Raw genomic sequence first — 15,130 nt, 5'->3', positions numbered from 1 at the left:
GAATAAGAAAAGAGAATAATTAAGACAGTGTGTTGAACCTTTAAAGTTAGTGGAAATCGGTGCCCTGGAGGCCAAATTCTACAAATGACTTTGCTAATTCAACTGACAAGCAGTTTCTACTTACTTGGTCATAAATGCATGATAGGTTCTCTCTCCTCATTGTCCAAAAATCCAGTTCAGTTTCAGGATTTGAGTGAAGGCCACTGAGCAAAGGCTGCACTGAATCTTTTTCCACAACTTCTTGGATTTGATGCGACCATTTAATAACCACCGATTCAAGTACATGGAGTATTGTCCTTTCATTTGGCTCTAGCCTATGAATTCTGTATTAATAAAATACAAAAATGAATCATTTCATCCAAATAAACAAAGGACTTGGCTTTTAATAGGTATTTTTGTTTTTTTTTTTTTTTTTTTGAATCCAAACTAGTTTTCTAAATGTAAATACTTCAAAACCACATCAGTTATTTTTGGAGCCTCAATTTGAGTTGTGATAGTTAAACTGTCACTGGTCTGTCTCTAACATTAAAAAAAAAAACTGTTAAACAAATCTTCATGATGTCCTTAAAATCATTTTACTAGAAAACTATTGCTGATATTAGAGCAATTGTTACAGCTTGCTTTTTGTACAGTCCACTTTGAAGTACACTTTGAAAGGAAATGTAATGGAGTTTCTTTACATTATTTAAAAAATATGCTGTATTTATATTAATTTTGCTATTTTGCTAACACTGTGTCACTTTGCAGGGGGTGTGATATGAAATGGATGCGCTGGCTCTCCATTTTGATATGCTGTATAAAGCATATCAGCACATACCTGGTCTCTGAATATTTCTGATCCAGGTCAATGTTTCCTGCAATAGTGGGAATTGGCAGAAGAGTTCTTCTCAACATTTTCCCCCTAAAAATATGCATTTTATTTCTCATGACTTCTACGTGACGTTCCATGTCTTGTGAGATAAAGCAGGACCAGGACTTATGGTTGTTCTTATTAGAAATAATTGGCACCAAAATCTAGAGAAAGAGCAACATTTTAAAAAATGGTAAAATTGACAATGAGCTCCTTCAGAGATCTTTTTTTTTTTGTCATATAAAATCGGCAACAAAGCTATTCAATTTCAATTTCATAAATATCCTCCTATGGTATCAAATCTACAAAGAGAGGACAAAGTCAGTGAACCATTTAGACTTCATCAATTAGACATAAATTCTTTCAAAGTGGAAATACTATACTGCTTGTTCATTCATTTACCCATTTATCAAACATTTATGGAGGCTCCCAATAACTCAAACTCTGCATGCAATAAGCAAAATCATGTCAAGTAAGTAAACTGCTTTCTTAATGCAAACTGAGCACATTGGCAGGTATATTAATGAAAAAAATCCTCCTGAATCACACAGAGCCAAGAGTCAATTAATCTTCTCCATCCCAGGGTAACATCCCAGTGCGTTAAAGTTTGACAGTCAGAAAGATGTTTATTAAATCACATGGACCTTTTTCAGAACTCCTTCCACCATTAAGTTGGGAATATCAATAAAACTAGGAATGTGAAAACCCACAGATTTTTTGGTGTTCCCAAAGCCTAGCATAGGTTAAGTAATGAGAGTTTATGCTCAGTTAATGAAGTTGGTCTCTTCTTGCTTCCTCTCTCTTTTCCAATAGGTACTCATTTGAAACTTCTTTCTGACATAATCTGTCCAGATTTTCAGCATTAACTATAAATTTACAGGAGCTAAAATGCTTAGAAAATAGTTACATCATCTTTTTAAAGTTGACTTTAAGAACATAATCTTCTAGTTAATGAAAAACAAACCGACAATTCACTTTTGTTTTCCAATGAGAATAAAGTAGATCTCACCCAATTGTATTCTTATTACATTTTCCTGCTTAGCACCCATTACCTGTGGCACTAAGGGATTCCTACGAAATAATGTGAATTCCTAAGAAAAAGAGCCCATGGGTCAGGGCCCTTGAGTTCAGAACTGCCATTGAGAGGCACTTTTCAAGTCATCTGGAAACCCAGGAGAAACATCTGTCTCTGGCTGGGATGGGGTTTAGGGAAGACTTGCCGGGAAAGTTGCCACTTGGTTTAAATCTTTAAAATGGGAACCAGCTAAGGTGGCAGAGGATCAGGAAGTGACACTCACCTACTCCCACAAATACAATGAAAATACGTCTATGTGTGGAACTACCCACACAGAAAATGTGCTACAGGCTGACAAAAGACCTCAGGATTATGACAGAGCAAGAAAAATGTCATGAAACTAGACAGGACCAAAGAAAGAAGAAAAAGACTTGAAAGGAATCGAGATGGGACTTGCTCCCCCAGGAGAGCAGTGGAAAGAGGAAAAGCTCTTGCACCCTGGGAAGTTCGCCTACCAGTGAGGAGATCAGCCAAGACAGAGGAGGAACTCCAGACAAATGGCGTGAAGCAGTTAAAACAGAAACTATCCTCCACAAATGGTCAGTGCTATGGGCGATGGGCAACTGTAGATGTTCCTGCAGGTGCTCAGAACTAAAACTCTGGCCGTAGGAGTTGCTATCATGGCTCAGTGATTAACGAATCCAACTAGGAACCATAAGGGTGTGGGTTCAATCCCTGGCCTTGCTCAGTGGGTTAAGGATCCAGCGTTGCCATGAGCTGTGGTGTAGGTAGCAGATACGGCTTGGATCCGGCATTGCTATGGCTCTGGCGTAGGCCAGCAGCTGCAGCTCTGGTTAGACCCCAAGCCCGGGAACCTCCATATGCCAAGGGTTTGGCTCTAGCAAAGATAAATAAATAAATAAATAATAAAAAATAAAATAAAACTCTGGCCTTAGAGATCAGATCCAAAGAGGGAGATGCCACTGGCTATGTGGGAAAAAACTGGGGTCAGCCACTCAGAAGCAGCCTGGAGGGACTAGAGTATAGGGCAAACACAATTGAAGGTGCCTAAGCAAGGCACTAGTTGGGCTTAGAGGCTAGATGCCATTGTTTGGGGGTGCTGGAAGGAAGGGAGGCATCCACCACTACAGCTGTGTTCCCTGCATTCATTCTCTCAAGCTGCAGGACACTGCCTGCTTCAGCTCAGGAACCTGCAGCAGTGGCTGCCTAGCAACAGCTGGGAAGCAGCCCTGCTTTTAGGACTACAGACTCCTTGGAGCAGGCGGAGTAACTGCCTGGAGGAATAACACAAGCTCCTGGCTCCTGCTGGTGACCCCCACACTAGCAGCACCCAAAGTGCACCAGAAGAGCCTTGGTTGGCAGCACTCATAACCTGCAAGAGCAGTAATCTGCTCGACCGGGGAAAACACAGGCACCGTGGCTCTGTCAGGGCTCGCGCTAGCCAGCACCAGTTCCAAAAGAGCCAAGAGAAGGTCATCAGCGCCTGTTCCCCATGGGATTTGTAAACTGACCATCTGGGAAGAGCACAAGCCCCATGGCTCTGCCTAGTGGACCTGCAGAGGCTTGTACTAGTGGTGCCCAATCTGCACCAAAAAGAGCCAAGAGAGTGCCACAGGCATATGCTTCCTGATGGAGCTGCAGGCTGCCTGACTGGAGAAAAGCACAAGCTACATGGCCCCTCTCAGTGGCCCTGCAAAGGCCCATGTCAGAGCCACTCATTTCACACCAAAGGAGCCAAGGAAGGCCCATTAACTCACATTCCAATCCACAAAGGCTACAGACAGCACTCCTATCAGCAGCCAGGTGGGAGAAGGGACCACCAGAAATATACATCCTGCAGCTAGAGAAAGAGCCTTTTAGCAAGAGTTAGGGAGAAGGCCCCTGCCCTTGGGGCTTTAGAGAGAGACCCCCTAGGGTGGCCAAGCAAGGGGAGTGATGGCAGAATTGTGACACCTGTCCCTAGAGCTACAGAGAGCAGTGAGTCCCTAGACCCTTCCTGGCAAAGGGAAGGGCTGCAGGAGCAACTGCTGACATTGCAAGCTACAGGAAATAGTCCTAAGGAGGGTTTGCAGGAGACACTGCTACCCCTACATGCTACAAAAGCAATCCTGTGCACTGTGAATCACTGCCACCTGCCTCACAGACCCTATCTCTAATGGCCACCCAGCTCCAGGAGAAGTGGGACACTGCTGCTCCCAACACATCTCTGGATACATGCGAACCACTACCACCCCTGAGAACTCCACAACTGGGTACCTGCTTTGGCATCTACTTATCAACCATCAAGGGGACAAGAAACAGAAAGGTAGATATTATGAAATGACAAAGAAGCAGCCTTCAGACAAGGGAACAAGACAAAAACACACAAAAATCACTAGATGAGAAGACAGGCAATCTACCAAAAAAGAATTTAGAGTGATGATGGTAAAGATGATCCAAGATCTTGGAAAACAAACGGAGACACAGATCGAGAACTTAAAAGAGACAGGTTTAACAAAGAGCTAGAGGATTTAGGAGTTCCTGTCGTGGCTCAGCAGAAACAAATCTGACTAGCATCCATGAGGACACAGGTTCAATACCTGGCCTCCCTCAGTGGGTTAAGGATCTGCTGTTGCCATGATCTGTGGTGTAGGTTGCAGACATGGCCCAGATATGGTGTTGTTGTGGCTGTGGTGTAGGCCAGCAGCTACAGCTCCGATTCAAGCCATGGGAACCTCCATGTGCCATGAGTGTGCCCTAAAAAGACCAAAAAAAAAAAAAAAAAAAGAACTAGAGGATTTAAAGAGCAAGATGAATAGCACAATATCAGAAATGAACAATACTCTGGAAGGAACCAGTAGCAGGTTAATGGAGGCACAAGAACGACTAAGTGAGGTAAAGGACAGAGTGGTGGAAATCACTGCCACAGAAAAGAATAAAGAAAAAAGAATGAAAAGAATTGAGGACAGTCTAAGAGACCTCTGGGACAACAGTAAACATACCAACATTCACATCATAGGAGTTGCAGAAAGAAAAGAGAGAGAAAGGGCAAGAGAAAATATTCAAAAAGATTATAGCTGAAAATTTCCATGATATGGGAAAGGAAACACTCACCCAAGTTGAGGAAGCACAGAGAATTTCATACAAAATAAAGCCAAGAAGAAAAACAGCAAGAAATATACTAATCAAACTGACAAAAGTTTTCATAGATATATGAAAAGCCACAAGGGAAAAGCAACAAATCACATATAAAGGAACCCCCATAAGGATAACACCTGATTTTTCGGCATAAACTGTACAAGCCAGAAGGGAGTGACAAATAGATTTGAGGTGATGAAGAGAGGAACCTAGAACCAAGAATACTCTACCCAGCAAAGCTCTCATTGAGATTTGATGGAAAGAGCAAAAACTTTACAGACAAGCAAAAGCTAAGGGAATTCACCACCTCCAAACCAGGTCTACATCAACTACTAAAGGAACTTCTCTAAGCAGAAAAGGAAAAGACACAAGTAGAAATAAGAATATTACAAATGAAAAGGCTCACTGGAAAAGGCAGATAATATAAAAGTAGGAAATCACCCATTGACAAATATGATATCAAAATTAGCAAGTATGAAAAGAGGAAACAAATGCAGAACATTGAAAATGCTCTTGAAACTATAAAACTAGAAACCAGAAACAATTCTGCACACATGTAGATGGTTATATGAAAATATAATGGGGGAGTTCCAATGTGGTGCAGTGGAAATGAATCTCACTAGTATCCATGTGGATGCAGGTTCCATCCCTGGCCTCTCTCACTGGGTCTGGGATCTGGCGTTGCCATGAGCTATGGTGTGGGTCACAGACACAGCTCAGATCCCGTATTGCTGTGATTGTAGCATAGGCCAGCAGCTACAGTTCCAATTCAACCCCTAGCTTGGGAACTTCCATATGCTGTGGGTGCAGCCCTAAAAAGCAAAATTCAATAAAAATTTAAAAATATACATAATGGGAACCACAAATAAGTATAATAATAAGTATAATCAAATAAGTATAATGGTCACACACATAAAAAGGAAAAAGCAAGTCAAACGTAACACTAAAGATGGTCAGAAAATCACAAGAGAAAACAACAAAAAGGAAAGGAAGAAAAAAGAAAACAGCAATCCAAAAAAATTAAGAAAATGACATTAACTACATACTTATCCATATTATACTGAATGTAAATGGATTAAACACTCCAGCTAAAAGATGCAGACTGGCTGAATGGATACAAAAACGAGACACATATATATGCTGCTTGTAAGAGACCCACTTCAGATCTAAGGACACATACAGACTTAAAATGAGGGGATGGAAGAAAATACTACATGCAAATGGAAATTACAGAAAGGCCGTATCAGACAAAATAGATTTTAAAATAAGGAAGGTCACAAGAGACAAAGAAGGACACTATATAATGATTAAAGCATCAATCCAAGAAGAACTAGTAATTATAAATATATACACACCCAACATAGGAGCACCACAATATATCAGGCAACTACTAACAATCATAGGGAGAAATTGACAGTAACACACTAATAGTGGCGGACTTTTAACACCCCACTTATAGCAATGGACAGATCATCCAGACAGAAAACCAGTAAGGAAATGCAGGTCCTAAATAATACCCAAGACCAAACAGACTTAACTGATAATTACAGAACTTTTCACCCCAGCAGCAGGATATACTTTCTTCTCAAGTTCACATGTAACATTCTCCAGGATAGATCCTATCTTGGGCCACATATCAAGCCTTGGTAAATTTTACAAAAATCGAAATTACTTCATGCATTTTCTCTGACCACAATGCTATGAGACGAGAAATCAACTACAAGGAAAAAAAAAAAAAAAACCCAGCAAAAAAACCCCACAAACTCCTAGAAACTAAACAATATGCTACTAAACAACCAATGGATCATTGAAGAAACCAAAGAAATTAGAAGATACTTAGAGAAAAATGACAATGAAGATACAACAATCCAAAACATAGGACATAGCAAAAGCAGTTCTGAGAGGGAAGTTTATAGCAATACAATCTTATCTCAGGAAAATAAGAAAAAACTCAAATAAACAACCTGACCTGACACCTGAAACATCTACAGAAAGAAGAACTGACAAAGCCCAAAAATAGAAGAAATCATAAATATTAGAGCAAAAATTAATAACATAGAGACAAAGAAAACAATAGATAAGACCACTGAAACCAAAAGTAGGTTCTTTGAAAAGATTAACAAAATTGATAAACCGTTAGCCAGACTTCTCAAGAAAAAAGGGGAGAAGGTTTAAATCATAAAATTAGAAATGAAAAAGGAGATGTTACAACTGACACCACAGTTGAGAGTGAGATCACGAGAGACGACTATGAGCAATTGTTCGCCAATAAAATGGACAACCTAGAAGAAACTGACAGATTCTTACAAAGGTACAACCTACCAAGACTGACCCAGGAAGAAATAGAAAATATGAATAGACCAATCACAAGTGCTAAAATTGAGAAGGTGATTTAAAAACTTGCTAAAAACCAAAGTCCAGGACCTGATGGCTTCTCAGCTAAACTCTATCAAACATTCAGAGAAGAATTAAGACCTCTTCTTTTGAAACTCTTCCAAAAAACTGCAGATGAAGAAACACTCCCAAGGTCATTCTCTGAAGCCACCATCACTCTGATACCAAAACCAGACGATACCACAAAAAAAAAAGAAAATTACAGGCCAGTATCACTGATGAACACAGAAGCAAAAACCCTCAACAAAATATTAGCAAACTGCATGCAAATATACATTAAAAATGTTCACTGACAAATGAATGGAGTCAGAAGATATGGTACATATATACATTGGAATACTATTCAGCCATAAAGAAGGACAAGAACACCATTTGCAGCAACACAGATGGAACTAGAGGCTCTCATACTAAGTGAAGTCAATCAGAAAGAGAAAGACAAACACCATATGCTATCATTTATATTTGGTATCTAAAATATGGCACAAATGACCTATCTACAAAACAGATCATGGACATGGAGGGAAGACTTGTGTTTGCCAGGAGAGGGGGGAGAGAGGAGGAGTATGGGGGTGGTGGATGCAGACTATTATATTTAGAACAGACAGTTGATGGGGTCCGGCTGTATAGCACCACCAACGATATCCAATAAGAACCTGATGGAAAATGAAAAAACTAAAAGGTGTATATGTGTGGCTGGGTCACTTTGCTGTAGAGCAGAAACTGAAGGAACATTGTACATCAACTATACTGTAATAAAAATCTTAGAAAAAATCTTTAAGATGGGAGTTCCTGTCGTGGCGCAGTGGTTAACGAATCTAAGAACCATGAGGTTGCGGGTTCGGTCCCTGCCCTCGCTCAGTGGGTTGACGATCTGGCGTTGCCGTGAGCTGTGGTGTGGGTTGCAGACGCGGCTCGGATGCCGCGTTGCTGTGGCTCTGGCGTAGGCCGGTGGCTACAGCTCCGATTGGACCCCTAGCCTGGGAACCTCCATGTGCTGCGGGAGCAGCCCAAGAAATGGCAAAAAGACAAAAACAAAAACAAAAACAAAACAAAACAAAAAAAAAACTTTAAGATGAATGAGTAGGGCAGGCAGAAGCCTGAACACTGATGCAACATCACTGGGGGCTCCAGGAATACAGTGCTTCTGGGGAAGTTTCAGTCCTGCCTGCCTTAGAGGCAGCACTCCTAAGAGGAGGGGCTTCAAGAAAGGCAGGGGAGGTTCATGAAGACTGTGGAAACCAGCTTGAAGAGGTCAGGCTTTTTGGGCTGAACATGGACTAGCACACTGCAAAACTGCTTTCTAGATTAAATTCACAGTAGCAACAGCTTTTTTCTAAAAGTCAGGGGCAAGAATAATTCTGGTTCTTCAACATTTCTAATTTACTGGGTACTGTTTCAAACTTTGGCTCTATTTATTATTCTGTGACAAGGCCAACTTCTCTTAAAATTAAATATTTGTGTCACAAGCTGTAGATAAAACTGTGATGAAATTCTGAACCACATGCTTTGAAAAGCAATTAGGCAAACAGCTAGAGTGTCTCTATGATCATCATTTAGAACAAGCAGACCTGGGCTGTTGTTTTTAATGACAATAAACCTTGGCATCAACAAACACTATACAGGAGTTCCCACTGCAGCAAAGGAGGTTAAGAATCTGACTGCAGTGGCTTGGGTCACTATGGAGGCATGGGTTTGATCCTTGGCCCACACAGTGGAGTAAGGATCCAGCATTGCCAAATCTGTGGTGCAGGTCACAGCTGAAGCTTGGATTCAATCCCTGGCCCAGGAACTTCTACATAGCATGAGTACTGCCAAAAAAGGAAAACAACAACAACAAAAAAAAAAAAAACAAGTGCTATGCGAAGTAATTTAATGAACCTGGAGTTTTGGCTTCAATAGGAAATTTTTTTGTATAGTTTTTTTTATGATTTTTAGGAAAAATCCCCAAACTTTCTCTGAACCAAAATAATTTGAACCTGTTTCCTGGGAGACAGACAACTACAGATACGAGCTATGGTCCCTTTGCTATGATTCTTTATACTTACCTTATTTTTTAAATAAAATGCAAGTGTTTCTTTCCACAATGGTTCTTAAATCAGTAGAGACTGTTACTGGGCAAACACTTTCAAAATACAGGAGGCCAGGCCTTTGCTAGACCTCTTAAACGGGAATGTCCAAGAATGGAGCTCAGACACTGGCTGCAAGAACCAAATCATACTTTCATTCTGGCTTGATGAGCATCTACAATTATTGTTTCTTTCGAGATTTGGGTCAACATAATAAAGAAAGAACTACATGACATTTGTAATACTTTTGCTAAGTATAATTATATAACATAATTGCTAGTAATAATGTTTGGGGACATAACAACAGTGAGCAGTAGACTTTGGATATGTTAGATCTGAGATGTCCATTACACAGCAAGTGTCATGGGCAGAAGGGTGGTGGAAGTCAAAGCCTGGTCTTTAGGAGAGAGATCGAGGCTGGTAAGAGAAGTTTGAGAGGTCCTAGCTTATCAGCATAAATAACTGTCGATCAGTATATAGCTGAGTCAAAGACTATACAACCTTGAACAAATTGAGAAAAAAATAAATATGAAGTTACAAATGACTTTCCATATCTTCCATTCAAAAACTTGATGCTCCCCCTCCCCCCCTTTTTTCCTCTTTTTTAGGGCCTCACCCACAACATATGAAAATTCTCAGGCTAGGAGTCAAATCAAAGCTGCAGCTGCTGGCCTGCACCACAACCACAGCAACACTAGATCCAAGCCATGTCTGTGACCTACACCGCAGCTCACAACCACACTGGATCCTTAACCCACCAAGTGGAGCTGGGGAACAAACTCATATCCTTATGGATACTAGTTGGGTTCTTAACCTGCTGAGCTACAATGGGGTCCATTCCCTTCTTTACTCCATGCCAGTTAAGAACCAGAACACTAGAAAACTCCCGTTCTCCAATACTTTTCAATCCAATCACTATCTCAGTAATACAGTCCCTCCTTCTCTCCTTGATTAAGTCATCAATTCCCCAAGCCCTGCATGCAATGTTTTTTCTTAATGTGCAAAGTACCCAGAAAGACAGAAATTGATTCACTTGGAATTTAAGTCATAAATGACCATTTGACTTCCAACCTTGGCAATGAAACCTGTCATGATAAAAGCCTTCACAGCGCACACATCACCACCACCATCTCCCAAGAAATACATGGATTTGGCTTTGACAATTAGTTTTGGTGGCAACATCTGAGTGCCTAAGTTACATGAGTATTTATTTTCCAACCAGCCTCTCCAGCCTAATTTCTCACCACCTTCCTGCTCTTTTTCTCCAATTGAAGTACATTAAATGTAATTATTTTGAAAAATACAATCTGCATTTCTTCATCTCTGTGCCTTTGCAGTGGTTCTTTCTCCATCTCCTACAGTTAATTATCACTCCTTGTCCCCCAATGTTATGGGGCCCAAATACTTTACCACACAACCGTGCATGTTTTTGAGGACAAAAAAGAGCAATAAAAATTAGCAGATGTTAACTGATCTGTAACAGGTGGAAACTGGAATTGCCCCAAGCAAACCAAGACCCATGGTCATCCAATTTGAGACTGCCTACCTTCCCTGTAGATGCCACAGGGAAATGCCCTCTGCTAAAACCACTAAGCCCATCACATCCCATTACTGTTGGCTTAGCTGTCTACCTCCCTACTTAGATGGCATGCAGCATGCTTTCTGAGGGCAGAAGGTCAACACTAATTGCCAGGTATATCCAGTCACTGGCACCAAGTAGGTATCCAGAAAATACTGATAAAATGAACAAATACAACTGTGGGCTTGTTAGCATACAATTTCCCAAGTGTCCTCTTCACATAATGTCAAAAAATGCAAATGGAGCTAGCAGAGATTGGACACCAAATGCTTTTTCTCTAAAGAAATATCTTCAATCTTCAGCATTTTGTCTCTTATGAAAACAGGATGTCAAGTAGCCCTTATTTAACCTTCATCTATTTAACAAGTACTTACTGAGCTCCTACCATGCATCAGTCAGTGTCTTGGGGGTTTGGGACTCATCAGTGAGCAAAATAAAGATCAAGAGCCAGGACTAGGCTAAGGCAAGTAAGGCTCTCACTTTGGGAACAAAATAGAAGAGGCCACAAACAAACAAACCCAAAAGCCCTCAATAATCAAGATGGTGAATAATATTTTGAAATATCTTTAAAATAAAAATTAACCTCCCAAATTTCATGATGAACAAAGTAGCAACATTTTTCAATAAGGAGATGACTATTACTGACTTTTTGCCTCAGGCTCCAATATAACTTGGCATGGCGCTGTTGGTAATCCTGTTTTTAAAGTGATTTTTCAAAATAATGCATTAAAATATTACCTGATTATTAAGTTGTTTTGGTTTCTCTTAGCTCCCTGCAACTGCTGCTCTTCAAGCGGGTGCCTCTTGCCTCACCCTAAGTCCCCACCCTTGAGAGATCCCTTCTCTCCTGAAGGGCGGCTTCACTGAAGAGAGGTATTTGAGCAAAAGACATGAAGGACATAAAGGGGCTGGCTGAACAGATTCTGGGGAAGGTGAAGAAATAGCGAGAGCGAAGGTCCTGGGTAAGAGTGTACCTGAGATAATTAAGGAACAAGCAGGAAGCCACAAGTTAGTGAGATGAGTTTGGGGAGGTCAGATCACCGACCTTCTGGACCAGTACTTTTCATCCTTCAACAGCCTAAAAATCACCTGTGCTTCTTGGTCCTGAGTCAGCGGCCCTGGGGGCAGGGCCTGAGCGTCTACAATTCTAACAAGTCTAGATTTGTTAGAATTACAAAAATTCTAGACTGTTCTAAGCTCTTGGGCCCTTACTGAGTAAAAAGGGAAACAGGGATGTGTCTGAGCAGAAAGTGACATGTTCTTTCTCATGTTTCACCAAGGATCCTTCTTGCTCCTGTGTTCAGAATAGGTTCTAGACAGGAGCCATATAGAAGCCGAGAAATCAACTAAGAGGCTGATGCATAACATGGGTGAGAGAGAACGGTGAACCGGGCCTGGGTGGTAGCACAATGGAGAGGAGAGGGGAACTGACTCTGGCTATGTCTGCAGGGGAAACTTGCATGATTTCCTGACAGAATGGATGTAAAGTGTGAGACAAAGAGTCAGGGCTGATGCGGAGGTGTTCTGGCTTGAGCCATGGGAAGGATGGAATTCACCTCCATCGTTCTGGGAATAACTCTAAGCAGCACTGGGTAGGGGAAGATCAGTTCAATTCCAGACATTCTGTCTGTTGCACAGCAATTGAGAGTGGCAGGAAGGCCTGTGGATTTCTTTGGAATTTGGGAGAGAGATCTTGGCTGAAAAGAGAAGGGGGAAGGGGTCCCTCAAACATGACCCTGAACCAGAGTTAATCAGCCAGTTATATCAGCAAGAGTGGATAGTAAAGCAAGAGAATCCTTGAATATTTTTCATCTGAAAAATCTATAGCCATGCCTTAGGGTCTTTTCACTCCGAATTTAAAACTTGTCCACAAATAAACCCAAGTGAATCTTAAGTGTGATAGCCTCACTTTTCCCCTCTCAACTCCCATATCAAACTTAAGTAAAGGAGAATCTTCCAAACCAGTTAACCCTCCTGAGGCTCTGAATGTCTTATGCCTTCCACAGATGCACTGATTGACCCCTTATCCCACCTGTGTTGTTTGTTTGTTTGTTGATTTTTAGGGCCATACCCACAGCATGTGGACACTTTCAGGCTAAGGGTCGAATCAGAGCTGTAGCTGCCAGCCTACATCACAGCCACAGCAACGAAAGATCCAAGCCATGTCTGCGACCTACACCACAGCTCACAGCAAGGCTGGATCCCTGACTCACTGAGTGACGCCAGGGATTGAACCCACGTCCTCATGGATTCTAATTAGGTTTGTTTCTGCTGTGCCACAACAGGAACTCCAGCTTACTCTCTTCGATGTAAACTTTTCAGAGGGCTCTGCAAACCCTAGTATTGAGGTAAATTCAGAGAAAGTTCAGAGGAATTTGAATTTTGATTCTTCTGTCACAAGACCCAGAAGATAGAGTAAGAATTTTAAGGAAGAAGGTGGCCTTGCCCTTCCAAGCCCAGCTGATGGCAGTCTGGATTTGCACGATCAAAGATCATTCACTCTCTGTGAAATATTTTCTTCAGATTCAATTAGTTCAATAAAAATTTCTTGATCACCTGCTACATACCAAAAACTGTCTCAAGTGCTGGAGAGAGAAAATTCTCCTCCTAGAATCTCCCCGAAATCAACTAAAACCACATAAATTCAACTAAAGGGGAGGGAAACCAAAATAGGGCTGAAGTTAAGGGAGAGCAGCTTTAGATAGGCCACAGACAGCAAGAAAATACCTCTTTTCAAGGAGCCAGCAGGAAGTAGAAGAGATCCGAAAGATGGAGGCAGAAGTCATTAGTAATAAATTTGGCCATTATTCCTATGTTAGATATTGGCCTTAGCAAGATGGCTTTGACCACTGAGATGGCTTTACTGATGCTAACTCAGTGTTTCCCAAAGTTTGGGGCACATCAGAATCACCTGGGGATCTTTAACAACTCCTGGCACCTGGTTCCCACCCCAAGACACTCTGATTTAATTGGTATGAGGTGTGATCTGGGCAGAGCTATGTTAGCCCCCCAGGTGAGGCTACTGTTCAGCCAAGTTTGAGAACTACTGCTCTGGTTCTTCCAAATTGAGGCATTTGGTACACTGCTCCTCAAAGCTGGTTTGTGAACAGCCAGCCTCAGCACCAGGTTAGAAATGCAAACTATGGACCCCACACCAGACCTACTGCATTGGTTTGCCTTCAACAAAATCTTTAGGTGGTTCTAATGCACCTAAGAGTGCCAGTAACATGGTTTTAGGGAGCACTTCTCTGATTTAAGAGGAATTTTAAGGCAACCTTTTCTCATACTTTGTTTCTATTACCTTTCCCTGTTATCCGACAGGAGTGCACTTAGAAATTACAGGAATCTGAGAAACTGGTAATGTCCTTTTGCAAAACATAAATGTGTCTCTTCTCTAAACATGAAGTTGAGTACCTATAGCTAAGTATAAACGTCTATTCAAGTTAAGCTGCTTTTTAACTTCATTATTTAGAAAGAGGAAAAAGATGATCCTGCATATTACCACCTGTTGAATATCAGCATCAGTATCAGCTCATTTCACAAACAGCCTAAATGCTATCATTTTCCATTCACCTGGCTAATGAGATGACTGGCTGCAACATTCTTTTTAATACCCAAACCTGTCCTGAATAATTCCAAGTGTCATAAAGATAAATGAGAGATTCAAATATTAAGGATAGACCAGTACCTCATCTAGAAAAGCAGTTACATATCCAACAGATGAGGCAGGTAACTCTCCAAATACAACTGTTTGAGAGAAATCATTTACTCCAGTGTTTTCGGTAATCTTCTTGGCAATATAAACTAGTTTATGTTTTGCATCTCTTGGAATCTGAAACAAAAGCAACATAACTATTTTAAGTCCACAATGTAGCTTCTATGTTAACAAGCAGGATTTGCTGTATCTAACTTGCAACCTGATTGCTAGCAGAAGAAACAAAACCTGGCATCTTGCCTGCTTTTATAAATAACATTGTTCCACTGCTCTTCTGCAAAGTGTATACAGTTTTCTTTGTTGTATTAAAATCCTAATTTCAGAGCATGATTGGTGTGGAACATCACCTTTCAAAAGCGTATCAATTACACCA

At 41.1% G+C, this 15,130-nt stretch overlaps 1 protein-coding gene across 8 annotated transcripts in view; it reads right to left on the bottom strand.

Moving 5' to 3' along the window:
- Positions 1–15,130, bottom strand: part of DNAH11 (dynein axonemal heavy chain 11) — a 348,284-nt gene that overhangs the window by 328,477 nt on the left and 4,677 nt on the right. For 7 of the 8 annotated variants that reach the window (XM_021063431.1, XM_021063432.1, XM_021063430.1 and 4 more), the window contains exons 2-4: positions 14,731–14,874; positions 818–1,014; positions 125–323 (exon numbers count right to left, since the gene is read on the bottom strand). In XM_021063431.1, coding sequence (XP_020919090.1) covers positions 125–323; positions 818–1,014; positions 14,731–14,874 — 540 coding nt within the window. The remainder of the gene's footprint in view (positions 1–124; positions 324–817; positions 1,015–14,730; positions 14,875–15,130) is intronic. The other variant, XM_021063433.1, reaches the window with a different exon arrangement.

Source organism: Sus scrofa, chromosome 9, assembly GCF_000003025.6.
Source record: "Sus scrofa isolate TJ Tabasco breed Duroc chromosome 9, Sscrofa11.1, whole genome shotgun sequence".
In the NCBI taxonomy this organism is placed as follows: Eukaryota; Metazoa; Chordata; class Mammalia; order Artiodactyla; family Suidae; genus Sus; species Sus scrofa.
This window is presented reverse-complemented; position numbering and strand designations above follow the sequence as displayed.